This window comes from Pteropus medius, unplaced genomic scaffold, assembly GCF_902729225.1.
Source record: "Pteropus medius unplaced genomic scaffold, Ma_sr-lr_union100, whole genome shotgun sequence".
Classification (NCBI taxonomy): domain Eukaryota; kingdom Metazoa; phylum Chordata; class Mammalia; order Chiroptera; family Pteropodidae; genus Pteropus; species Pteropus medius.
The window spans coordinates 5,890,137-5,916,759 of NW_024346667.1; the positions used below are offsets into that span (position 1 = coordinate 5,890,137).

The 26,623-nt window shown below is 41.9% G+C and overlaps 1 protein-coding gene across 1 annotated transcript in view; it reads right to left on the reverse strand.

Annotated features, from left to right (window-relative positions):
- FHDC1 (FH2 domain containing 1) overlaps nucleotides 1-26,298 on the reverse strand; it is a 34,758-nt gene extending 8,460 nt beyond the window's left edge. Inside the window, 10 exon segments of the mRNA XM_039875936.1 lie at nucleotides 1,303-1,420; nucleotides 3,507-3,577; nucleotides 5,352-5,459; nucleotides 5,562-5,632; nucleotides 7,492-7,592; nucleotides 7,685-7,770; nucleotides 13,560-13,662; nucleotides 14,270-14,331; nucleotides 21,041-21,666; nucleotides 26,161-26,298. Coding sequence (XP_039731870.1) covers nucleotides 1,303-1,420; nucleotides 3,507-3,577; nucleotides 5,352-5,459; nucleotides 5,562-5,632; nucleotides 7,492-7,592; nucleotides 7,685-7,770; nucleotides 13,560-13,662; nucleotides 14,270-14,331; nucleotides 21,041-21,529 — 1,209 coding nt within the window. The 5' untranslated portion in view covers nucleotides 21,530-21,666; nucleotides 26,161-26,298.
- Nucleotides 26,299-26,623: the final 325 nt, after the last annotated feature.

Consider the following 26,623-nt stretch of genomic DNA (forward strand, 5'->3'; position numbering starts at 1 on the left):
CTATTGGAAAGAAACGTTTAGCGTTAAAAACAAGGTTGCCCTTTTGGAGCAGGCTAAGGAGTGCAGAGAAGACAGGGCTGCTTTTCATCATAAACCTTTCTTTACTAATATTTAGCATATGATATTAGTATTCGATAGAAGAACTGGGGAATATTTAATATAAGAACTGAGGCCTCCAGAATTCTCATCCTGATGTGTGACGGGTCTTCTCCTTGACCTTCTGGATTTGTTCCACTTGGCTGACTGTGCTCACTGTTAGGTGTTTTCCACCTACTCTCAGGTGTCTCTGTGCTGGCATTTGCTTTGTTCTTTTACTCTGAGAAAACTGTGCATTTTAAGGGGAAAATTAGAGTTCAGTTATATTTGAAAGAAAACACAGAACGCGTGTTTAATAATAAAAATAAACTCCCAGTAGAGCCAAACAGAATCAAATGTTTGTTAATGGAAGCTGAACTCATAATATTTGATGAAGCTTAATGGCGAGTAAACAAGTAGAGGCTCTGGTTGGTACAGCCTTCCCAGTGCCAAGGGCAGCCCTGCCACACACGTCCCACCTCCCTAACCTCAAAGCACTGACATTTAAGGCAGCACACCTTCTCCCTAAAGACTGAGAGCATGAGAAGGTGCTACTCTATTTAAATACGGAAGATAAAAGAAGTATGTCAGACTATGTGATTAGTGAGTCACAGAGAGCTGACACAAACACGTCCACTCTGCTGTTTTCTGTCGATGTTATTCGGAGCGGCTCCTGACACACCCTGTTGGGCTGATGTATTTCAAGTGGTGATAGGCACAGCTATCACGTTCTCCTGCTCTCATTATAAAACATGCCAAAACGTAGCTCGTTTCTTCAATAAAAACAAGTGAAGGAACACAGCCCTAGTTCTCAGGTGTCTTTACGATTTCTGTGGAACTTCGTTCTGTTGTCTGAAAGTTTGATTGGGAGACAAGAACTCCTAAACCATGATCTAGAACCACAGCTTGAGTTGCCAGGCATAGTTGTCAAGGGTGAGCACCATAAACTGATACTCAGTGTGGTGCAATGATGCCCATCGAGCAGTGATAAGCAGAGGTGCACTCCCTAACAAATATCTTAGTAAACTGAGAACATGTTCAATACTCTCAGCTCAAAACCAATCCAAGCAAAGAATGGGCAGTGAAGAACGAAGTTCCTTTTAGGGGCTGGAGGAAAATATGAACGGGAATCTGCTGCTTCCCCAAACACACCCATGCAAATTTAACCAGCCTCAGAGGTGCTGCTGGAAGATGAAATTAGAGGGACAGACTGATTCAGCCACAGACCTGAAGGAAATCTTCCATCTGCTGACAAAGTTCCCCATCCCGCTGGATGTTTTCCTTCAGAGATCTCGTCCTGACAAAGAGTGAGTGCAGTTCCGCCTCCGTGTTATTTAGAGATAATCTAGAAGAAGAAAGGGGAGAGTGGGCAGCTGGCACAGAAAAGCCACGTGTCGTGTACGGATATCAAACAAGACCAACTGCTGGTCAACCTTAGGATCAGAAGGGGAGAGAGCCACTGAGATCATACTGCCCTACCCCTGTATTTAGAGTTTCCCGCTTTGTTTTTCTAAGAGAAGATGCCTTCCTAAAGAGAGGAGGCTGTAACTTCACGTATCAAAGAGAGCAGGCTGTAACTTTGTTCCTGCTGGTGAGATAATCAAAACCATGGGACTTGTCTCAACACCTTTATATAATAAGCATTAAAAACTAAAAGCCAGCAGGACTCAGAAACTTACACTTTCCTGTGGCCACTCAACACAAATACAAAAGCTCTGCCACAAAAAGCAAGGCAGCATACCCTGATAATCCTGACATTAAGGGTAACATGGAGATACTAAGCAGATGTTATGTCGCTTGCCACAGTCAGCCAGGGTAAGCAGTCTGCATTTTATAGACAAGTAACACACAGCTAACAATTCTGCAAAGAACCAGCAGTACTGATTGCAAGGCTCTTCTTATATATGTCAAATCAAGAGCACGAATGATGTTTTTATTACCCAGGAGAGTGAAGAGATGAAACCTAAATTCCAGGTGGAATTCAATTAGCAAATTAATAATTAGGGTGCTTTCACGCTTCCATTGTCAATTCTAACTTTTTTTAATGCAATAAAATCTTCCACCTTCATTGGTCTTTGGCACCCATCTACGATCTGTTTGTACTTCACCTTCCATTTCGAATAAACAAACCTTAATAGGTTTTTCCTAAGACAACAGCTAGCTTCCCCACCTAACTCTGATCAGAAATATCAGTTCAAATGCAACATAGCTCTACATAGCAATCTTAGCAACATTTCTATACTAGTCAGAGGACAAAATATTCCCATACGAATTTCTTTTTGTAATTCAAAACCAAAACAGTTGATATCTTATAAGGAAGAGGTTCATTCTTTGGGAGAATAATCTGGTGATCTGTAAATACAACTTATGAACTGTTCACACTGTTGGACTGATAATCTCGCTTTGGGAAAGGCATGTAATCTCTGGTAGATGTTCAGGGTCCATAACATTGAGACACTGGTCAATGACAGGGCTGGGCTTGAAAAGCTACGGTACATGTGTTCACGCGTGTAGTTTGAGGCTGTAGTCACAAACTAGACAGTCACTCGGATAATAAGTCTCTTGCAAATAAACCCGTGAACTGGGTTGATACACAAAGCAATGTGCTGGAGCCAGCTCCCAAGGTGACCATGGGTACAGGTATCTCTTCTCAACCCTGTATTTAGTAACGCCATATTGCTGGCTTGCAATCAGCCATGGCCACAGTATTTATGCCATGGAAATCATCAAATGCTATAAATCAGAACTTTTTTGCCCCCTCAAAAGCTAATAACTGAACATTTACCACTTGGATGCATGGCTGTGCACTGTAAATTTAAAAACACAGAACTCAAGATAGCACGTATACACAGATTAAAACACACGTCTCTATTAGGATCAGAAGCAAATTAGAGCTTTATGCTTGGTAGATACTTTCTCTGTAAAGATGAGTGACTAATTTAAAACAAAATCCTTTTACAGCCCTTGGTGCAGCTCCAGCTTCTTCCAATGCAATAGAAAACAAATGTACCATGTTAGATTCTACAAGGAAACAGTGATGTATGGCCCCGAGACTGTGACTGATAATACATCAACTCCCAAGGTAATAGGCTGTGTTGTTTGAGCTCTATCTTTTGGGTGTGGAAGGATTTGAAGTTCTTAATCCATATATTTTTTTTACACTGATGATATTCATTAGAATAACCTGCATTTTTTTTAGATTAAAATTAAGGATTAATTTTTCAAAACCTCCAAAGGTGCACACACATACTTCTGTAAGCATATAAAAGGTACATCTGAAGGTTCAATGAGACAAAATTTTTAAAGTTCAAATCTGAATCCAAAAGTTAGAAAATATTCATCAGTTTTCATAAGAAGGTAGTTAAAAACAAAACAAAACAAAACAAAAACCCTCGAATCCTCATAATTCGCTTTCAGTCTTCCTTGCTTACCTAGCAGCCTCCTGAACATGATGCAATTTTTCAGAAAAGTTTAGGAGAATGGCATCTTTCTTTTGGGCTTCCTGGAACAAAAACAGAATCTTCTCTCACTATATAGATAAAACTGGAAGGAAATCATTTTCTCGGGGACTTAAAGGAACTTCGAAATCACTGTTCTAGTTTTTATGCCTGATACCTTCAAAGCAATTCACTGAGATATAAACTCTGATATTCTTAGTAAGATTTACCAGAATGTCCCTACCTCTCAAGATACATTTAACTTCCCAGAACAACCGAGCTCCCCGATATACAATCCATGCACATGAAATCTCAATGGAAGGAGGCGGAGGCTTAGCAAGACCTATTGTTTCTCAGAGAATCCAATACATCCTGCTTAAATACCATCCACACCTATGAGAGTGCCTGTAAATGACCGAGATATCTTTAGCTGTTAAACCAGTTTGCAGACTGAGTTTAATCAGAAGGCATACAAGCCATGCAGAGTTGGGATTCTTCACTTGTTCACAGGGTACGAGGAAGGCAGGTATGAAGGAAGCAATTACCAGCTCTGCAGACTTTCCCACATGGGCAAGAACCAAGTTACGCAGAGCACTTGGATTCGCAACTCTAAAAGGGCTACCAGGAGACTGCCCACAAGGCGCACGGGACGAGGAACTCATTTTCTGGTTTTAGTGTCCTGAAAATGAACTTTTAAATTTGTCCTGAGCTCAACATGTCCTCTATTTTCTGAAGGATATAGTAATAATAGTGTATATTCTTTATGGCGTGTTTACCACACGTCCAACGTCGAGCTAAGCATTTTACGAAATTATCTGTCAGCGCTCTCGGTTACTTGGTCTTGAAGTTATCACTACCCCCTCCCCATCATTAGACGAAGAGATTGAGGGGCTTAGGTTTAGGTATCTTGTCTGAAGAAGTACAGCTAATAAAGGACAAATCAAAGTCTCCCAGTTCTGTCCTATTCTGAAGCTCACACTTGAAACAAGCACATGACACGGCTTCCTCCCCAGGCTAAAGCTGTGTCTCTGTGATCGCTGTCAAAACAACAAGGCGATCCAACGGAGGAAAAACAAACCAGTACAATTCGTTACTGGAGATAATTTAACAACAAAGAGATAATTGTCCTTGGCTCATTTTTCACCTTGCAACTCATTCCTTTGGCACCACAGAGATCCAGTACAAACGGAAATGACGGTCAGGGTTCAGACCCCAAACCCTGCCTCACAAGAAGGCCCCTAACCCATACTTCACATAGGAAAAAGTGGAAGTGATCTTTTTAATTGCTGACGCCCTCACTCTTTACATATAAATGGTCAAAAACCCAGTCAGTTCAACATCAGAAATATCTCAACACCCAAGCCTCTACTCTCCAACCCTGTGGCCATTACACCGATTCTCAACTCTCACCAATTAGAGCCAACTGCCACCAGGGGGTACCCCTATCTCTAGTCCTCTCTCCACTCCAACTCATCCTCCACATTGCTTTATTTTCCCAAAAACAAAAACAAAAAACCTGGTAGTGCCCATTATGCTGCACACGAGCTTCTATCGGCTCCCCATTGCTAATGCACAAAACCCAAACTCCCCAGTTTTAGGTTCTGAATCCTTCATGACTGGGCTTCAGCAGCCTCTCTGCCTCACTCCCCCGCCCTGCCACTCCTATAACCCCAAGGGGCAGCTCAACTCAGGAATCTGCAGATAGTGTTCTGCACAGAGAACCTTCTTGAAACCTGCCATGCCCTTTTCTAACTCTGACGTCACCTCACACCTGAAAACTTTACAGCCTCTGGGGGGGTTCACACATACACTCTCTCCCTCTAGTCATCGCTTCTGTACCTGTGCGACAAAGTGCAGAAGGTTCATCCCAGGTTTGTTTGCTTTTGTGTCTGCCAATTTGAGCAAAGAAGACAGTTTAAATCCTACGGCATTGCCAGCATACCCTCCCTAAAGGAGAGAAATCAAAAGAAAAAAATATACATATACCTTTAGACAGACCAATAAAGTTGGAAACACAATATTTTAATTTTTTTTTTGAATTTTACTTACTGCATTCATGATATTTCCCGCCTGTAGCACCAGGTGTAATATTGAATGTAGCTCCTCACACGACATCAGCTCTGTCAAAAAACAAAACAAAACACCGCAGCACCTTAGAGAAGCTTTCGGGTTAAATACAGAAAAGAAAGCTACCCCATCCAAGTTTAAGGGTGTCCGAAGCAAGTTCTGACTCTAAACTGTATATGAAGATTTAAAAAAAACAACAACAAAGCAACACATTGTGTGGTGTATCTAATGCACCATTTGCTGCTGACAATCCACATCCTAGTGTTTAATTGGGAATCAGACACATCTGACACTTAAATATCACAAAATATTTCCACAATGAAAATCTTCAAGTAGTGGAAAATGCAAAAGCCTTATATAAAACAATAAACTGTATTACAGGAATAAAATTTCTCTCAGCAGTTTTTTTTTTCCTTTATATCCACTAGCCTTTGAGACCATTTTATAAAATATGAAAACAAAAGGCAAGCAATATATTGCTTAGTCGATGAGCTATGAGGAGATAAAAGATAAACAGGCTGAGATGACATGGAAATAAGTTGCAAAGCACCAACCCTTCGGGGCCAGGTGCCCAGAGAACCTTTCCATTTTATTCAAAACTATACATTTCAATTGGATTAGCTTAAAGATTTAAAAGGGAACTATCACTGTAATATATTGGTAAACTAGCGCTTTAACCACTGAACGTTTTGCACACACACCTACGCGAGTAAACAATATAAAAAAACTGCTAATTTATTTGGAAAGCTGAAAAAGTTTGATTATTAAAATAACAGTATAATACAGATAACAACATGTCACTTGTGATACTTTGAAGTTACTGTTCTCCGCTAGGTCTGGTATTACCTTCCAAAACTTACATTTGGATCACTGCCTATATTGTGTTATCTAAGGCGGCCAGTTTTTGAAGGGTAACCAGATAAGGAACGTCTCCACCATGCCCACAAATGTGCTCTGCTCAATATGAAAACATATTCTTCCATCTCTATTTGAATGGGAAAAAACGACCCTTCCACAGTTGCTGCCAATTATAGCTTTGGTATAGGACAAAAAATGTAAAAGGCCTCTATATTGAAAGAAGAAAAATTCTTCTTACTTCCTAGTCTCTTCTCTAAAATGAAGAAAATATGATGAGATGAAGAGAAAAACTTTATCTCAACACAGGCCAGAGCGACTAAACAGGAAAACCAAATAGAAATAAACAGTTCCAGACAATAACTAGAAATCCAGAAAATGACTGAGAAGAAATCAGGCTGGTGCTGATGAATGCTGCAAAATGTGAGGGGCCAGGAGCGCCAGAGACCACCTCAGAGATGAGGCCACCACAAATGGGCTGGGCCTGAATGCACAGTGCCACAGAAGCCAGAAAGCAAAGCTCCCATCCCTATGAAATGAGAGGTCAGAGCAACTCTGCGGAGCTTATCCAAGCCGAGTAAGCGAAAATTTAGCAAAGTGTTCGAAGAAATGGAAATAGCCAACTCACCATCAAATGTATCTAGTCCACCATATGTAAGAGTCTGGAGGGACGATGCGTGTATGTACGTACGTACACACACACACACACACACACACACACACCACACCACACCACCACCCCCACCACCACCCCTCCCTAACCTGAGAGAGAAAACAGTGCGTAACCAGCAAGGTTTACTCTGAAGCTTGAGACTAAAGAAACCTCTAATGGGAGGATAATATGCTAATTAATTGAATGGTCAGTTAACTAACTAGGGGCAGGGAAGTAAATGGAAATAAATCTTAAATGCCATCCCTGGTAACATTTCATTTCCCTTTTTAGGGTATATCAGAAATGGGACTTCACGTTTCTAATTTCAATTGAGGAGTTTTAAAAAATAAACTGCTACCGAAATTAATAAAAACAAATCACTTGAAGCATCATGTATTTACTTACCTTTTGTCGCGGTTTTTAGCACTGTTATATCTGTGTATAGTGAAGAACAAGAAGGTAAAAATTCCTTCTTTAGCACCATGGCTTCAATCCGAAGTGAATAGCTAAAAAAAAAAATAAAAAGTAAAACTGTAGCATCCGATGCCATTCATTGAAACGCCTTACTCTGTAAAGAACAATGACCAGTGATCCTTACTTTGGCACCTGAATTAAGTAGTGCAGAAAGGAGTCTGCCAGGGACAGCTTGGACACGTCGCCACTAAAGGTTTTTAATTTCTTTATCTAAAAGACAAATGGAAGAGGGGGTAGAGAGAAAAAAAAAATAACTTATGATGAAAATGTAACATGATTTAAAATTTCATCTTAGAATTCCTGTAAGAAAATAGGACTTCAGTGCTAAAATCAAACTAGTAAAATCGAAGAGAAGACAGAAGAGGAAACCATCACATCTACTACTTTGTCTTTTAAAAGAAGAAATGCCAAACCACCAAATCAGAAATTGAAGAGCCATGTCACTTCTGCGGGTATAAACAGTCCCGTACACAGCAGGGAGCTGAGTCAGTGGGGTCCTCGGGAGGTTACTATAGGGAGATCGGAAAAGGGTTGTTCTAAGGATGAAGTTTTCAGTAAATTATAACCTGGAAGGGAGATCACTGGTTGGGAGAAGAAAGAGACTGAGTTGTCATTATCATACGGTCCTTTAAGTCATAAGTGAAAGAATATTTTGGAGTATTCTGAATATAAAATAACTTAGAATGGATAAGGTCTAATGCAGATTTTCTTGCTGTGGTCAAGTCCCCTCCACATACAGCAGCTTTATAGGCAGCGACTATTGTACGTCGAGGTTCGTACAGTCCAGCAGGAAGGCACAAAGGAAAATGGCTTAACCTGCTAAAAGATCAATATCAAGACATCCTCTCTGAAAAAATCAGGCAATAAAACAGTATGCACAGTAGGATCCATTTCCATATTATTTTTTAAGTGTTGAGTACCGCCCCCCTCCCCAACCCTCCACGCACAGACTACACACACAGGTGAAAGACCACACGGCCCTACCTACACTAGGTGTCAGGATTACGGTGACTATTATTATTTTCTTCTGCTGCCCATTTTTATTTTCTAAAATGTCCACAATGAACATGTATTACCCTTAGGAGAAGTTAAAGTAAAATTATCAAACACTCAAATATTCCTTCAACTGTAGCGAAGAAAAAAAAGAAAAAGATTTCTGACGTAGGAATATAGCCAACAGTTAGCAGGTGGGGATGGAGAAGAGAAAGTTCTCAAACTGCATCAGAGAGCAAGTCACGTCCTCACCACATGGAAAACTGGACCGACCCAATGGCAAAAACACTTCTCCATCCACTGTAAGTCTTCCAACAAAAACACTTCAAGGTAAATAGTACCTTAAGATTGCTAGTAAAGCAGACAACCTATCTTTGCTGCTAACTGTTGTTTAGGAGCATGTATCACCTTTTATTATTCTTTATAAAGCTCATCTCTCTCACACCCTGGATTATGTTGGCTGCCCATAAAAAAAAAAAAAAAAAAAAACTAACCATGATTTTAAGCTCTTTGAAAATAGGAAATGACAGTTCCGAAAACACAGAGGAGGAGTTTTGCAAAGATCCCATAACTGAAAGATCTACACCAATTACCTGGAAGGACAAAATGTCCACAGTGCAGATGCACATCCCAGTTGTAAGTCTGGTCCTTAAGACTATATTTTTTCTTCCAATGGGCAGAAAATAGCCATTTATAGAATTGCATTATTTCCTCTACCTTTAAGGCCTCAGAGTGAATTGATCATTTTTAAGCCTTTTTAAACTGAACGGCAGATAGAATCTCTGGTTTACCTAACTACAAATCAGTGTCTGGTTTCTGAACCGAGAAAGCTATGGGATGAATTCTGATCCCTTCTGAACTAGTCTCATAATTCGCTATATATGGGCAGGGGCAGAGCTCGGGTGCACCTTTTCTGAGACCATATATGTAGCATGTACAAAACTGCTGAAAATAACAGCAGTTTTCTGTCTAAAGCATTAGAACAGGTCATGCTAAGTAAACTTGGTAGATATTTCCATTAAACATGTGCTAAACTCTAACTGAACGAGGATTAATCTCCTTCACTTATGTAAAGAACTAAAAATGTTTAGATTTCAAGAGAATGGTGATGAAAAGGTAGTATTTAATTTAAATACCGTGTATACAGTTCTTAATTCCATTTCGAAATGGGATTTATGTTCATTAAGAGGGATTACTGTACCTTCGCAGTGGTAGGGAGGTGAAAAAGAGAGGTGAACCAACCCTATAATTATTATGTATTCTCATCATCATCAAAAAGCATTTATCAAACATTGTTAGGCATAACTTTGTTGGCTGAGCCAAGGGACTCTCATTATGACCCGGCTGTGCCTGCTTCTGTCCTAATAGCAAGCAGCATGCTCCTTAAGACACACATTCCAAAGGGCAGGCCTCCTTCATCCCATCTAATTCCATTCACATGGCCTTGAAATAGCAGGATTTCCCACCGGCAGACCCATCCAGACCCATCCAGACCCATCCGACAGAAGACCAAAGGGCTCCCTCCCTGTCATTCCTATCCCAAGGGCAGAGTAAACCAAAAAGCTAGAAACGAAAGTCAGAGGAGTCAATTCAACCTGCCTCCGGGGACAACAGAACATTTCTATCGCCTTCCAGCCTGTCCCTGACACTGAGAAGCTATGTGTGTCAGGCCCGTCAGAGGGAAGGGCTCGCTGGCTGGGTAGGGGTCCCTTCCCCCGCCCGCCTGGCTCCTCTCCAGCCTCCTCTCATGGCACAGGAATACTTCGCTGGACAGGGGGCGGGCACACTCCAGGTTCTTTTATTTCTGGGTCTATGAGTTTGAAGCAAGATGAACAAACCTGCCAGATGAAAGATTTATGGCGAAGGGCAGAGAAATCCTGAAAACAAATTAACCTTGGGTTGGCTCGTCAGCTGAGAATGCAGGAGAGAAAGGGCTCTTTCCGCTCATATTTTTCCACATGGTGATAAGATCACAGTTGTATTCGGGGGGACACTCGCACCAGTGCTCTGTGAGAGCGGAGGTGCTGAAAGGCTGGGAGGTCTCCTGAGAACCTTTGGAGAGTTTCGAGGACCTCTGCCCTTCCTTCCTTCCTCAAAGGGAGGTCACAGAGTGCAGCAAAAGGAACTGCTCTGGGGTCAGATGAATCGAGGTTCGAATCCGCCTTCGTCTATGGCCTAGCCATCACATGACACTGGACAGGTTCTATATCTAACCCTCGTGAGCCTCTTTCTCACTTGTAAAATGACGCCGTGTAAAATCACTTAGGTCGCCGTGAGGACTGAATGCAAAAGATACACAAAATAATTACAGCAATGATTTATTGACTTTCCAAGTGCCAGGTGCTGGACTAGGCACTTGAAATGCACGATCTCGTTTGGCTGACTTTTGTCCTGTCCAGTGCCTGGAACATGGGGGCACTCAGTAAACATTTAATCCTTTCTTGTGCTAAAAATGAGCATAGACAGTTATACCACAGACTTAGCAACATGCGGTTACGCACACACGCATTATTTATTAGCTTATTTCTGCCACATTCCTAAACCTCTTTCCCTAGGCCCTGTCTCCACCTAGGCCTCATCTCCATCCTCCACTGGCCACCAAAGGCTCTAGGGTCACCCTAGGTCTGAGTGGTGCCAGAGGCCACATGGCATTCACAACAAAGCCAACTGGTGGTGGTATTGGCTTTCACAGATTCCCTAGTGATTCAGGGAGGGGCACTAAGCAGCCCTGGGGATGGTCAGGGTGTTCCTACAGAAGGAAGCTCCCAGTTGAGTTTAGAGGGTGTGGTGAGCTGAAGCTAAGAGTCAGTAATGTAAACAAGGAGAAGTGTGACCAAGCTTGTCAGCTATTCAGACAGAGGATGACCCTGCAGGAGGAGGGTGACAGGAGAAAGAGCTGGGGCTAGTTCAGCAGCTGGGAAGGCACTTTAGGGTCCCAAGGCTATGTTTCATCTCAGCAGGACACTGTCTCTGGGGTTAGCTAATTGTCTGGGGGTGAGAGACTGCCTCGGGGACCCAGGGCAGGCTTGGGTGAGTTTTATTCATCTTGCCCTTAACATACTTCCTTTTGAATTATATCCCACACAACTCAAAAAAAAAAAACAGTTCTTTAAAACATGAGAGGTTTGACAGCTAGATTGCTTCTTTGAAAAATCCCTTAGTCTTCCACAGCCTTTGCATTCTCTAATCACCTTTGAATTTTCAATTAGAAATAAAGATATTAAGAAAACCATACTTAACCTCCCACCTCTTCATGGCATTAAACTCTCTCATGCCTAACTTCCACTTAAGTAGAAATTTAAAGCTTTTCAGAACACTTTCACATGGGCTATCAAATTTGATCCTCACTAACCCATTTCCTGTTTGCCCCTAGGCCTGCTCACTTGCGACTATATGCCGGCTGCCAGCGGATTACAGCCCTGACTTTACCCCCAAAGTTTGCCACGAAATATCTCGCTTTTATTATTATTTTCACATCACTCTAGTATATCGACAGTCTGGAAACAAATGGCATCGTTCTACTTATAGCATTCGTTTTTAGCAGTGGCATTTCCATTTACGAAATATAGTAATTCTAGGTTGCTAAAAACGTCAAATCCTAGAAATAGTAGCATTCCTACATGTGATGTTAAATTAATGCTGGCAGCAGGCTGCACTTTTTTTTTCTAAACAAGAAAAAGTTTTAAAAAACGACAAGGTCGGTTAGGAGCGGGTACCAGAGTTGTCCAAAGGAGAAGTCATAAAAAAAAGCCCAGGCAGGAATAAGATTTTGAGAACGAAATCTTTGTTTAAAACTTAAATGAATTCAACCATATTCATCCTAATTCAAAGATTTTGGAACTCCCATTCTTTACATGAAAGATTAAGGAGTGTTTAGTATATAAGAGCTGGGTAAGTTATGTTTTAATGTTTCTTTCCCTTTAAGATCCTTTTAACTAACATTAATAAATGCTGTTAATTAATCTTGACTAAGGGAAATTAACTTGCAAACAGAAAACCCAAGGTAGAGAGAGAGGATCAGGTTATTAGAGGCACCTAGAATACCTAGCGAATCCACTAGGACCGTCTCACTTGGGCATTATGTATTTATCAGTGACATTTCTCCTACTGTTGTTAATGGCACTAAAGTTCCATAAATTATGTGAGAAGAGGGATGGGGGCGAGATGAACCGGTGCTATGTTTAAAAGGGTAACTTATACCTTTTACTTCATAAAACTCTATATTATGCAAATGTTTACAAGCACAGGTATTCATGTAATTTCTTATGAATTTTTTCAAGGGTCACTTCTTCAGAAATAAAAGACAATATCACAATTTCGGAAGGTTTTATAAGGTTGTTTTTCTGATTTTTTTTTCCTATCAAGCTCCTAACCATTAAAAAATTCAGTTAATTCGGTCCAGAAAAAAAAATCAACATCTTCATATTGTGGTACTATATTGCTATCACAGCCATCTCTTCCTTTTAGTCAATTATATAGACAACATTTATCAACAACTGACATACTTCTCCAAATTTTTAGAGCATCTTTATCCCAAAGTGTTTTCGTCTTTTTTTACAGTGTATGTATTATAAAACAACCTAGGTACATCCTAGATCATCGTTAAATGACAGAAAATGGAACTAAAATTTATTGCGCTCCCATGTGCCAAGTACCATGTTAGATGCAGAGCTATGGTTGAATCATCTTGGCAACCCAATGAGGTAAACACCGTGTCTCACGTTATAGGTGAGAAAGCTAAAGGTCACAGGAGTTAAGGAACGTGCCCAAGTTTCTCATTAAAAATAAATAAATAAATAAGGTTTTCAATTATGCGTAGAGCTCTTATTTAAACCTAGATTCTCAAACTCCAGAACCCATACTCTTTCTACTGGGCCACTTCTGTGTGAGAAAACTCTGGCTCTAGGTAGGAAAGTGACCTCCCCATGTGAGTTTTGACATTCTTAAAAATATTAAGCTTTTATTGTTACTCCTAACATCTAAAACTCATGCGCCAAATTCCTTACCTCCTCTGACTCTGGCAAAAGTTTAAGAAATTCTCGCAATGTCTCTGATCCATAATGCTCAGTCTTTCCTTGATGAATATCTTCTACAATGGACTGAGGAGACCTTGAAAAGACAATCAGATGCCATTTCACATTTGCTGGAGTGCCAAAGAAACACAAGCCAGTAGAAATTCAAACAAATCACTTCCAACCTCCTTTCCATCCTGCCTTCTTCCCAGTCTAACAGGCAGTTTTGTGTCAGTGACCACCACAGCCCCACACCAGAAAACCATCCCCAGGCATCTAAGAAAGGTCAAAGTGGCAACAGCCGCTGGAGTTTTCTTTGGGAGAAGAAAAGCTGCCCCCTTTGGTCTCATGGAATTCCTGCGCTTTCCACGACAGAACACTTGAACTTGACCACTGTTTGACTCACCAGTCCAATCTCCACTCAAGGAGCAACGCTACAGATGAATTTATAAATTCCCTGACATGACAGTCTTGAATAGAACCCTAGGGAAATTATCCCTGTACTTGAAGCAACCAGGTTAGGTTTTCATGAAGGAAAACAATACTTGTGGACTCATCAAAGCCACATGTCTCAGAAGGATCTGAAGGTACGAGGAATGGCTTTCACTCATATTAGAATCTGAATGTCAGCTCGCGCCCACAGACTCTGATGCTGACAGCATAGATATGACTAAAGATTCGATTGTGTGCAAAAAAAATCTTACTTCTTAAATTGCTTAAGAAATATCCCAATGTTCATGTTCCGTTTTGCATCCAAGACTGTAATCTGGAAAAAAATAGAGACACATCAGATTATTAAAGTACAAATAAGAAGAGTTGGAGAAAAGAAGAAAAGAGAATAATTCCCAATATACCTAATATCGACATACTTAATAGTCTTACAAATAGTAAAATATTATCATCTCCCCAAACTTTCTGCAATGATATATCTCCTTACCTGTAATAATCAAACATGTTTATTGTAATATTCTATAATTTTAAGTACATTATATATATTAAAATGTTTTATTTTAGTAGTTTTCTTTTATAGTCCACATTTAAAAGCCCCAGTTTGTAAAAATGTCTTAGCATAGTAAGAATCATATGAGTTTTGAACTGAGAAAGTAAACAATAACTCTGAAGTGATTTCAGAGTCGAGTCTCCATCCTGATTTAGGGATATAAAAGGACCAATACTATTGTTTGCAGAAATTGAATAGAATTCTTGAATTTTTTCTAAAAGAACAATTTCTTTTCATTGAAAAAGAATATATATGTCCAACAGCCCTTTTAGGAGGAGGTAAAACAGTGCCCTACATTTTATTTACTTAGAATTTCCCTTAGAAAAGGGAAACTCATGCTATATTTAACCAAGTCTAAGCCGCATTTTTTTTTTTTTTTTTTTTTTTTTTGCATTTTAACATCTCCAGAGTCAGGATGTGTCTTACAGTGTATGGCATCTTAGATTTAATGAAATATGGTGGCTATTCCAATATACCATCAAAACCCAGATTTTGACTGCGGTAAGTTTTAGCTGTTCAAAATTAATAATTTGGGAGAGTTTTTATCAGCCTAGAAATTAGAACTTATTTTTTTGGCAGGGGGTAAGGTGGGGTGGATGAGATACAGAAGCCATTTCTTTCTCTGGAAGTAAATATCCTGGATGTGTGCAAGAAAGATAACCTTAGAAGTGCAGCAATTTTTTCCATTTGTTTTTTTTTTTAAAGGGAGACTAGCTAAAATAGCAATGTTGTTATAACGCTCTTCCTTTCCAAATGTATGTGGTTCATTGTGAACAGGAGAGCATCAGGTTTCAGATTAAACTCCTGATCTCTGGGCCTACTTCTAAGTTTCTATGAAACAGCAAGGCTGTTAACCGAAGTTAATGGCACTTCCTGGCTATAAGGTTAAATTTTTACAAGAGTTTGGTTGCCTTCCTTTGAAGACTAATCTTAAACAATCACATTATTTACTATCCTAGGGGTTTATTTCATGTTAACACAATCACCTGCCAACCATAAAATAAACTCCCAAGTTAAAAGGGCAGGCTCCTTATTGGAATCCTATCCCGAGGTTGCAGTTCAAGTTCAGTGTGAAGGAAGGGAAAGGGAGGGAGGGAAGAAGGGATGAGAAAAATACCTGTCAAACTTATCACCCTCTACAGAGGACAGCTCCTACCAAAAAGAGGAATCTAAACTTATTAAGACAGACAACTATGTGTTTATCATAATTCACAAATTTAAAAACAAGTAAGAACATGTATGTTGATACAGCTACATACATAGCTGAAGAACTTGATCTGCACTCATTTCTGCCCAGAATGGGAAATACCTTCTTTTGTATTCCTCTCATATTTAACCCTCCCCTTCCCCCAGGACCCCAACTCCATCCTCATCATCTTCACTCTTTAACTCTTTGGGACTCTGTAGGCTTAGATCCATAGCTATTGTTGCTGGAAAAATGATGAAGACATTACTCTTATTATTTGCCAGATAAGGAAACAACCTCAGAGATGTCATTTTTATAACTTCCCCAAATGCTAAAACTGAAATGTCAACTTGGGTCTCTCTGGTTCCTTTTCACTCTAGTTCCTGTGACTTTTCATATCACGGAGGATATAGAAATATAGGGAAGTGGCAAATGTTCCCCCCACCAGCCTGGTATTCACACTGGGAATCTTCTCCAGGAATGGGGGCAGATCTGTAGAAGGCCAGCCATCCACGGGGCCTAGCCAAGCCCCCTGGTATATGAGTGGGATGATGGATGGAAATCATGTTCTCACCAGCTAAGACGGCCTCCAGGAGCAGCCCTTCACGCATGACACAGGCATAGCCAGGGCAGCAGCTGCCTTCACTGTTTGAAGGGAGGCTTCAGGGTCACTAAGAGAATTCACCAATGTTCCTAAAAAAACCTGGGCTGCCCATAACGGAGCACCTTACAGGGAAAACAGCCCAGCGCCTCATCCAAACAGGAAAAGGAGACGACTGATAACATTCCAGGGATGTCCCACTCTCTCCTGCCACCCTCGGATTTGCCTAGTGCCTGAGCAGTCTCTTTCTCATAGGTTATCTCACTTGATCCATTGGAAGCAGTGTTATAAAAGTGTTTGTTAAAGTCCTTCAAAGAGGGTTATCGCTCCACATGTAAATTAGCTTATCTTACTTCCCAGATGCTTGCCAGCTCATAGCTGGGTAATTCAGAAACGGATGCGTGTGGGACCTGAGGTGTTTTGGAATCAGTCAGATCGTTGGACTCCCGGGCTCCACAGGCCAAGACAAGTTGGCCAAGAAAGGGGATGATCAGACCTGGCCCCTCCCTCTCCAGCAGTTCCAGTCAATCTGTATCTACTTCTCTGGACTCCTCAGAACATGTGGGCAGGACTCCACTGAAGTCAGGGCCTACAGCAGCAGGTACCAGCCAGCATACCACAGAGCTCGTGAGCTTCCCCACAAAGGCTCACCGAAGAGCTAAATCCTTCCTGGCCAACAGGAGAACTAAAATGGAATGCTCAACTCATTCCATCCACAAGACTTCCCACCAGGACGTGAGGGGGACCTGCTATAATAAGTCTCCCCACAGATGGCCAGGGGGCTTGGGGTTGTTCTGAGAAGAGAAAGAACGACTGACACCTGAATTACAGTGCGGGAAAATAAAACATTGCTTCGTATAAATTTAGGAAAACCAATCTCCCTTCCATCCTTCCTTTTGTCTTCCTCTCTCCCTTCCTCTTTTTCTAGAAAGCGCTTTTAGTTATTTCTTACATGATATAATATTAATTGTAAGACTACTGTAGACATATTGAATGACCTCTAGTGTTTCAACATTTGTGTCTTCTTTATCTTTATTTCAGTTTTATCGAGATATAATTAACAAATAAAATTTTAACACATTTCAAGTGTCTATCGTGGTGATTTGATATATGTCGTATTGTGAAAAGATTTCCTCCATCTAGTTAAGAAACACATCCATTGCCTCACATGGTTTTTTCTTATTCTTTTTTTAATGACGTTTGATTTCTACTCTCTTAGCAAATTTCAATTATACAGTACGGTATCCTCAACTGTAGTCACCATGTTTACATTAGATCCTCAGACTTTATTCATCTTATTGTGTTTTCATTGCGAATGCTAATTTTGATCGATCATAGCGATACCTTGTAAGATAGCCCCTTTGCTCCCTTGGTTCAATTCTGTCAGCTCAGTTATTTTTAATGTCTTTGGAAGATGCCAAATCGTTGAGGCTGCCCCTTCCCTTACGCTTTCAGGTTCTAGAGGGAGACAAGCACAGACACGACTAACCAGAATGAGGCTCTGAGGGGGCTGAGCAGCTGTAACTACTCAGGGGTGAGATCAGTGCACTCAGGAAAAAAAAGGTGGCGTTCTGAGCCGAATCTTTTTATTATCACCAGTAATATAAATTTATTATTTCTAATTACTTTATTACGGCTTAATTATTCTTGTAATATCTATAGCCTCTTCAAGTTAATTTTTACAAAGATACAAGGTTAGTAATATTTCGTAACTCTTCCCTCCGGATTAAACGTTCTTATTTACTATTTTAGTTATTCTTCCTAAATTCAGCAATTCCCAGACCCAGCTCTTCCCTATCTTCCAGCAACTTCTTCCTTTGCAGTATAATAGAACTTATTTGTAATGCTTTATAAGCCCTTTAAAGTATGAGCCAACCACATAATGGCAGGCCACTTCTGTAGGAGGTTATTATATTTCAAGGGGACATAATCTGATCCTCGGCACGTTTGAACTTCCAGAATTACAGCCTGTGTGGTAACCGTTAAGATGCCACATTTCCAGGCTCGGGATGGGTCCCTCTGCTGAACAAGCTGTCGAGAGAATTCTCCGTTCCACACAGACAGGTGGCGAGGACTCCTGTTTTCAACCCTGGACTCCATTTACTGCAGAGTGAACTGGAAGATTTACTACTGGTCCTTGTTAGACTATCACTCTGTCAAAGAAAATCTAATCGGGGAAGATGACAACCTGCACTGCATTCTTTTACTGAAAAAGCATATGTAATACTTCTAGCCATTTCAGAGATAGCATGGAACACTGAAAATAATTCTGGATAACTCTCTGTTACGTAACAATATTAACCTAATATATACTTAAACCCATCCGCCTAAACTGCTTATCCTGAGTACTGAAGAACTGAGAGTTAGATTGTTTGGTTACAGAACCATGGTGATTTACTTTTTCTTTCTAGTATGTTGTCTCTCAGATTAGGACCTACAAGTGTTAAAAGTCAAGATATTTGCAAACGCGTGTTCATAACAGCATTATTCACAATAGCCAAAAGGTAGAAGCAACCCAGGTGTCTACTGACGGATGACTGGATAAACTAAGTGTGATATGTACATGTTATTCAGCCTTAAAATTCTGACACATGCTAAAACATAGATGAACCTTGACAGTATGCAAAGTGAAATCATCACAAAAAGGTAAATACTGTGTGATTCCACTTACATAAGGTGCCCAGAACAGTCAAACTCATAGGGAAAACGGAAGGGTGGCTGCCCACGGCCAGGAGGAGAAATGGAGTTATTGTTTAACGAGTACAGAGTCTCTGTTTTGCAAAATGAGAGACTTCGGTGGAAGGATGGTGACGGCGGTTTACAGCAACGTGGATGTTTCATCGCCACTGAACTGTACACTTAAAAATGATTTAGATGGTAATTGTTATGCGTATGTGACCACAATTCAAAAAATGATTATCCACTCTCGGTTTTTTTTAAGTTAAAGAAAAAAAAGTAAATCCGTACATAGGGTCTAGGGATAGAAGGAGGTTAAGGAGAAAGACTCTTTTTTCCTTGAATTTTAGATCCGGCCTAGAAACGGACATTTCTGCTTCAGCATAGTCAAGAGAAGATGCCACGCTCCCTGCCACTCCCCGCCCTCTCCGAGAGGTCCTTAACCTTTCTTGAATTCACAAACGTAAAGCAGCAAGTTCCTCGTAGCCCCAGAACTATCATTTGGCAAAAGAAATGACCCCAATTGACAAAGGCCAGCGCTCCCGAGGAGCACGGTGAGCCGGACCCCCTTCTGCGTGTTGCAGGTGCTTTTCTGGGACATGTGCTCTTTTTCTCCATGTGCCCATCCACTCTTTCCTTCAAAATGCTTGAAATTCAGTAAGCAGAGCTCAGAAACAATGTTGAGAAATGAGCGACTGTACAATAGGAAACCTCTGTGAAGCAGGGGCAAAGGCCAGGGTGCTAAGGAAATGACTTCTCGTGCCTTCCAATACTGAAAGAATCCACTACGGAATAAAAGGACTTTGCATAAAGGAAAGAGCAGGGAACGCCTGTGTCCAGCAGTAAGGGTTGTCTTGAAGGCTCCCTCTCTAATTCTAATCCCAGCGTTCTCCAGATTTTATAATACAGAGATTCTTGGCTGTTTCAACGGGTGACCATACCAGCAGCATCAAGGGCCCCCAAGTGAATTCATGGAGAGAGGTTAACATGTTCCTGAGCTGGAGACAAGAGGTCAATATTGTCGGCTCAAGAATTCAGTAACGCAGGGAGCTGCCACCTCATTCCGGAGCCCTGCCTACTCTCTTATCTCGTCAGCTCCATCTCTGACCTATTTTCTCTGCTCCTTTACAACAGATTAAAATATGATGCATTTCTGTTGCTTTTTTTTTTTTCCTGGTAGGTAGCATTCTTCCCTTTAATTCCTAGTTTCCTAATTATTTATTCTAGCAAGTAGAGGTTTCTTAATTTACTCTCATGTTTCTACACAGAGAGTACTTACAAGGCAATTTTGGACTCAGTTTCTATTAATATAGTGATCTGGAGCTCTGGCCATGCTTTCAGTTAACTTCTTATAACTTGCTCAGCTTTATTTTTTTTTTTCCTCAAAATAACACATTATGTGTTAAATGGAAAGATGCTTCCTAGAACGTCTGTCTGGAAATAGCTTCAGGCTGTGGCTCTCTGGAAAACTGTTCCACAATTTAATTCAGAGACCTGAGGCATGAAGGCCATCTCCAAACACACGTGCAAAGAATCTGGAGGGAGAAATAAGGATCAAATCCTATGGATGTGTACTTGTTAATGATGCTATGTAACAAAAGACATTTGGTCTCAGAAAGCTCCTGTTCATCGCAGATAACTGAGTTCAGGAACTTGGGTTTTTTTGTTTGTTTGTTTGTTTCAATGGAAACGAATAATCCTGGACTCTAGCAGAAGCGTTCCACCAGGGGAAACCACAGCAGATGTGCAGAGACGGGGCAGAGCTGAGAGGCCAAGGAGGATGGCCCCCAGACAGCATGTTCTCTGCATGAGGTCATAGTCCACCGAGATGTCTGGGAGGGTCCGGCAAGCACGCTTCCTATATTTTGTCACTACTCAGCTCCAGTTCATCATGTAAGGCCCTCATATCATTCCCAGAGCACATTCCCTCATATTATCTTATTTCGTAGTGATCCTAGCAAGTTGTGAAATGTACGTCCACCCCCTAACTCGAAGCAATGCCGCGTTCTTACCTCCTCTCTGGCTTCCCTGAAGGATGAATTTAAAGTTCCTCCTCTCCTGGAAAGGGAAGGCTTGGTGGTATCTTCTTGCTGCCCAAAGAGCTCCTCGACGGTCTTCGTGTCGATCTGGTAGTGATGCTGCTGTCTGGCTGCCAAGGTCCAGATGTTGGTTTTGCCACGAACTTGCTCCTCTGGAATGGTTTTCCAAAAGAAGCTTCTCATCCGCTTTTTCTTACCAAGGTGGTTGTAGCCGTTCAAGTGAGAAGTGGAGGGCAATCCTGGAGGGGGAGGTGGGACCAGGTTCCTCTCGGGGAGGGGGGGAGGTGAAGGAGGAGGAGGGGCAGGGAGGGGAGAAGCCCTTCAGGACATGGTGAGGGGAGGGGGGGGGGGTGGGGGGGGAGGAGGTGGGGGAGGCGTCTGTCCAATCATGAATCCAGAGGCCGTGGAGACAGTCCCATTTTCTTTATCACTGGCCAAGGACACACAATTCATAACATGCATAGTACTGTTGCCTTCTGTGGAGATAATTTCTTGACCTTGGGGAAGCAGACACAAACTTCAAACTTGTGTCATATTTTTTCATTGGCTAATCTGTCGCCAGAGAAAAAGACAACCATGTTGTGTGTCATCTTCCCAACCTACAAAGATAAAATGAAGTTAAAATCAATACCAGAAAACATTCTAGTACTAGCCATTCCCTTAGGAGGCTAGTGCCAGTCCTAGAGTAGTTGGATATTAAAATCAATGAGAAACAACACATCCAAAGGGACTAACACTTTTCTAAATGTGAACCAAATTTTACAACCTAGAAATGCTGCCAAAACAGCAGCAAAAAATCCAACTCGGAAACCTTCTGTTAACTGATAAAACACATATTTACTGAGAACCCACTAAAGGCGCAGCAAGTATCGCTCACTTTATGAATAAAGTACTTATTCATTACCCGGCTCGTTTTCTTTGGGCAATGGATACCCAACCCCTAGGGAAATCACCCAAATGGCTGAAGCTTTAGGCGTTAACGAACCTGCCTTTCTCCAGCATGGACATGTCCCCTACCAATCAGCTAGCATCTTTCACCTTGCATGTACTAGGCAGGGCATTTGGAGATAAAACGATTGCCAAACTCATCCCCCTGGAGTCAGGGCCACCATGTTCCTGCTCCACTTGGTAATGTGACATCCTCGCAAATAGAGAAAAGAACCACTAGACACGAAGATTAAAGGTTCCAGCTCTAACTCGAGCTTTTCTGCTTACAATTTTAGACAAGTCTCTTCTCTTTGCTAGACTTCGGTTTTCTCATTTGTAAAATTAGGAGGTTGGAATACATTACATGACTTCTATCATCGCTTCTGATGCTATCGCTTTGGATTCTAGTTAAGCCACTCTTTGGAAACCATCGGAACCCCTCACCTGCCTCTTATGCTTCTCCTGTGACACTATTAGCAAAGACACACACACATAAGGATATGCTGTCCGTATCACACCTGCCACACGTCAGTCCCTTATCCACACAGGCACTGACTTGCTTGGGAAGATTGTATTTTTGCTGACCTTTAAGTGTTTGTTTTGGTGTTAGGTTGTTATGGACCTGATGTGAAAACAGGGGTCAAAACAACGACATTCCTTCTTATAAGAGGACAGGTAAGTGGAGACGTAGAAGAAGGGACGCAGTGCAGGCTGAGTGAGCGCCATGGCTACACAGGTATATGAAAAGGTAACTGGTCCCTCCAAGCCATAGAGGGCCAAACGGAGGGGCTTATAAAATTGGACTTCTGAGTGTAATTGTCTTTTTCAGCATCAGTGTGAAAGCACACACTCACAAACACACATTGGTCAAAAAATACTGGGTTACACAGGAGTAAACTGTCTGATATCACTAATTCAAATATTATGAAATGGTTTACACAGAACTACATATGAAAGGCAGGGTAGCCTTGGGAATAACAGCGGAGATTCCAGAAATAAACTGCTTTTCCTCAGATCCTCGTTCTGCTACTTCTTAGACGTGCAACCTGAGGTGAGGCGGGTTATTAACCATACATTTCAACATCCTCATCTATAATATAAAGGATGTATTATTTCATTGGCTTGTATAGAAGTATATGAACAAATATATGTAAAGTCCTACCCAGATCCTTGTGCGTAGTTAGCTATTATTAACAACCACTGGTGTCACATGTACATATGATTTCTCTTTATCCTCACAGGCATTATATTTGCTATAAAATATGTATTGGGTTTATAGATAAAATGCTAAGGCTGCTAGAAACCTTTAGTATTTCCATTCTTTGCTTTCTAGGTTACAAGGTTTGTGAGATTTGTCCTTTTTTAATACTCAGTGATTCTATATTAAATTATTTTTATATTACAGGCGTGGATATTTTTATAAAATGTTTGAATATTTAAGTTCTAAAAATTATGTACGGGTAGAAAATAGCATTTCCAACTATTAACTGGAAAACTTATTTTTTCACCATTTTAACCATTTTTAAATGTATATCAGTGTCATTAAGTACATTCATTCTTGTGCAGCCATTCACCACTGAATAGTTTTTTAGAAAGTAAAACTGAAAATATTTATCCAAGCCAACTTATAGCTCACTTGAGATGCAACTGGCTTTTAAAAGGAGTTTTCATAATTATCATTAGGGGCATAACTAGGCTGTTTTCATGGTTGGCATCCCTAAAGCAAATGACTCATTGTCAATTACAGTTTATAGTTATATTTGAACTCTTCTTTTTTCAAGACTGCACAGGTAATCTTGGCAGTTTATCCTTACATATTTTTTAAAAACTTCTGTACATGAAATAGCTCATGCTAATCCTTCAATTCACTAATCATGTATAGAAGAGTTGCTAATCCTTCGATTCCAGATATGCTGACTTGTTTATAGATTATCCCTGTTAAGAATGGTGATAAGCTAAAAACGTCTCCATCCTAGAAAGCAATAACTCATTCAGTGCTGAGTAACTATATGCACAGAGGTGCCATTAAACCTCACATAGTAAACGTAAAGAGAGACGCTAATAAACGGTAAAAAAGACGATACACTTGGAGGTTTTGCAAAAGCACTGTCTTCTAATACCAAAACTCCAAAGGATCAACTCTTTTTGAGTATTATGAGTTACACAGAAGTACCAGATAAAAGCTTGTTAAAGTAATAAGTAACTCGTGTTAGCTACTCACTGGCATGATTCTTGACCACTGCCTCACCTTGAGAAAGAATATTATTTTTAAAAGTTAAAGAATCAAAAGAAAATTAACAACATTGTTCCTGGTATGTTGTCTGGCTAATTTTTTCCCAGGGTAACATACAAGAATCCTAGGCTTCCAACAGCTTCTAATGAATAAGTTCTCCAGTAATGATTAGCTAAGATGCTAATGCTTTAACTACCGGCCTCCACAGAGCTTCAATAGGGCTTCCCCGCTGGCCAGGATTTCTCCTGTCAGAGAGATGGTAGGGAAAAGAGTGCAGACATTCTAACCCTTTCCATAGTTTCAGGAGATATTACAACAGAGGATACACAAAGAACATTTGATTTACTACGGTACTGTCCACAGTAAAGATGCAAACGCCGCATACTCTCCAAGTACCCGAGAACACAGGTGAAGTGGCAGACCTAAAGACACTGGCTGTTTCTCACAGCTGGTAATTACCAGCAAGGACAATGGAATTAGCCTTGGCTCTGTCTGGAAAATGTCAAGTGTCCATCAATCTCTCCTAGGGCAGACAGAGACAAGGCTTGTATTTAACATCTCACCTACGGGTTGGGGACCTTAGCAGCAGGGAGGATGGCTGCTCAGGCTGACAAATGTCCAGCTCTGAGTAAAATGTAGAGCTGTCACGGTAAGGTTCTGAAGATGAGAATTTCTCTTCAAGTCCCCTGACTGCTTAATCATGGCCCATTGGAGGTGTGTCTGAGTGATGGACTCTCCTGGGGAGGCTATAGCTCAGCTGTGAATTTTCAATAAGGGGATGCTGTGACCATTTACCTAGCCTTTACCTGTCAGCAAGCAAGAAGTCTCAGAATGAGAATGTTCATAGGGTCTTCAGAGAAGCCCTCTGGCCCCTTCCTAACCTCTCCTGCCTAAACAACTGGCATAACTTTGCTGTTGGTATCAAGAACATAGCCAAAGCTGAGTAAATGCAAGGGAAGAAAAGAGAGTACGTATGCTTCATTTCAGTGTATTTAGGAGAAAAACCTGTTCCTGAAAGTCAATTCAGAGCTTTCCTGAGTTAGCTGGGGCCTTGTTGCTCAAGTGGTCGCTCACCCCCTAGGTAAACAATCATCAAAAGTAGACGCCAAGAAAAGCCCACCCCAGAAAACCTTTCCCCTTGATTCCTGACATGTGTCACAGAGGTGGGAGCAGAAAGGGCTAGCCCACACTTTTCTGATGACAAATGGGAGCAGAGCACGCCAGGTTTGAAAAGAAGAGGCAGAGGAACTCAGAGCCCTATTTTATTTGGGGGAGAAGAATGGGTGGGGAGAGTATAGGCAATTCTAAAATATGGAATTTCTGCTCACTCCATTAACTCACTGGGAAAAGCCCCCTCCCCCGCCCCCATCTTTCAAAACCTTGCTTATTACACACAGATTGTCAACCACACAGTCGAACCAGAGCTGGCAACATCCAACTCTTCAACTCAGCCCTCTAACCAGCAGTGAAAGAACCCAAGACCAGACCTTTTCCAGACAGCGTGTTTAATTTGCTCACAAGATAAACATTTCACAGATGCCCCGGAACTCAACACCCTTAAAGCAGAGAAGGAACGCCTGTTTTTGAATGTGCATTTTCAGTTTCTCCCAATGTCTCAAAACCAAGGAAAAAAGCAAACGAGCGCCAAAAGATGCTCTAGAGAGGAGGAAGGAAGCGCTGGCTACTCATTCCAGGCAGGGAACTGTGGATCAGTAGAGGGGGGTCACAGATGGCCGAACCCTAGAGGCAGTTTATGTGCAAACAGATGTTTGAAACTGACTAGGTTCTGAAAAGGCGCGGGGGACACGGGGGGCAAAATTTCTTTCAAAAAGTCTGGACACAGTAGTTGTCTAGGTCTTTGCACTGGCGAGCGGTCCACCGCGTCCTTTCGCCCCAACCCCAAGATCCATGTCCTCCTGCCCCAGCCACTCACCAAAATGCCACCGGCTCGGCCACACAAAAGGATCGGAGGGCGCCGCGAGCCCCTGGCCCGCGGCAGCCACACACAGCGGCGTCCCAGTTCAGCGGCAGGCGACAGCGGGAGAGACGCCAGGGCGAGGTCCCCGCGGGGCGCACGCCAGCCCCCGGCGCAGTCCTTATCTGGACAGCAGCGGCGGGAGGGAGGGAGCGCGGGTGCGCCGCGCAGGCTCTGCGGCGCTCGCCGTGGCGGGCGAGGGCGCGCGCTGGGGAGGTCGCCGCCTATCGTGCAACACGCGGGGCCCGCAGGGCCGACGCCCGGGAAGGGCTGGACCCTCGGCCTCCAGGGAGCGTACGCTGGATCCCGGGCAGAGGCGAGTGGAGAGCAGCCGCCGCACCGCCTCGTCCCTGCCCACATCACAACCGCCCGCGGGTCGGGGCGGGCCAGGGGGCTCGCAGGACCCCGCCCCCTCACCCGA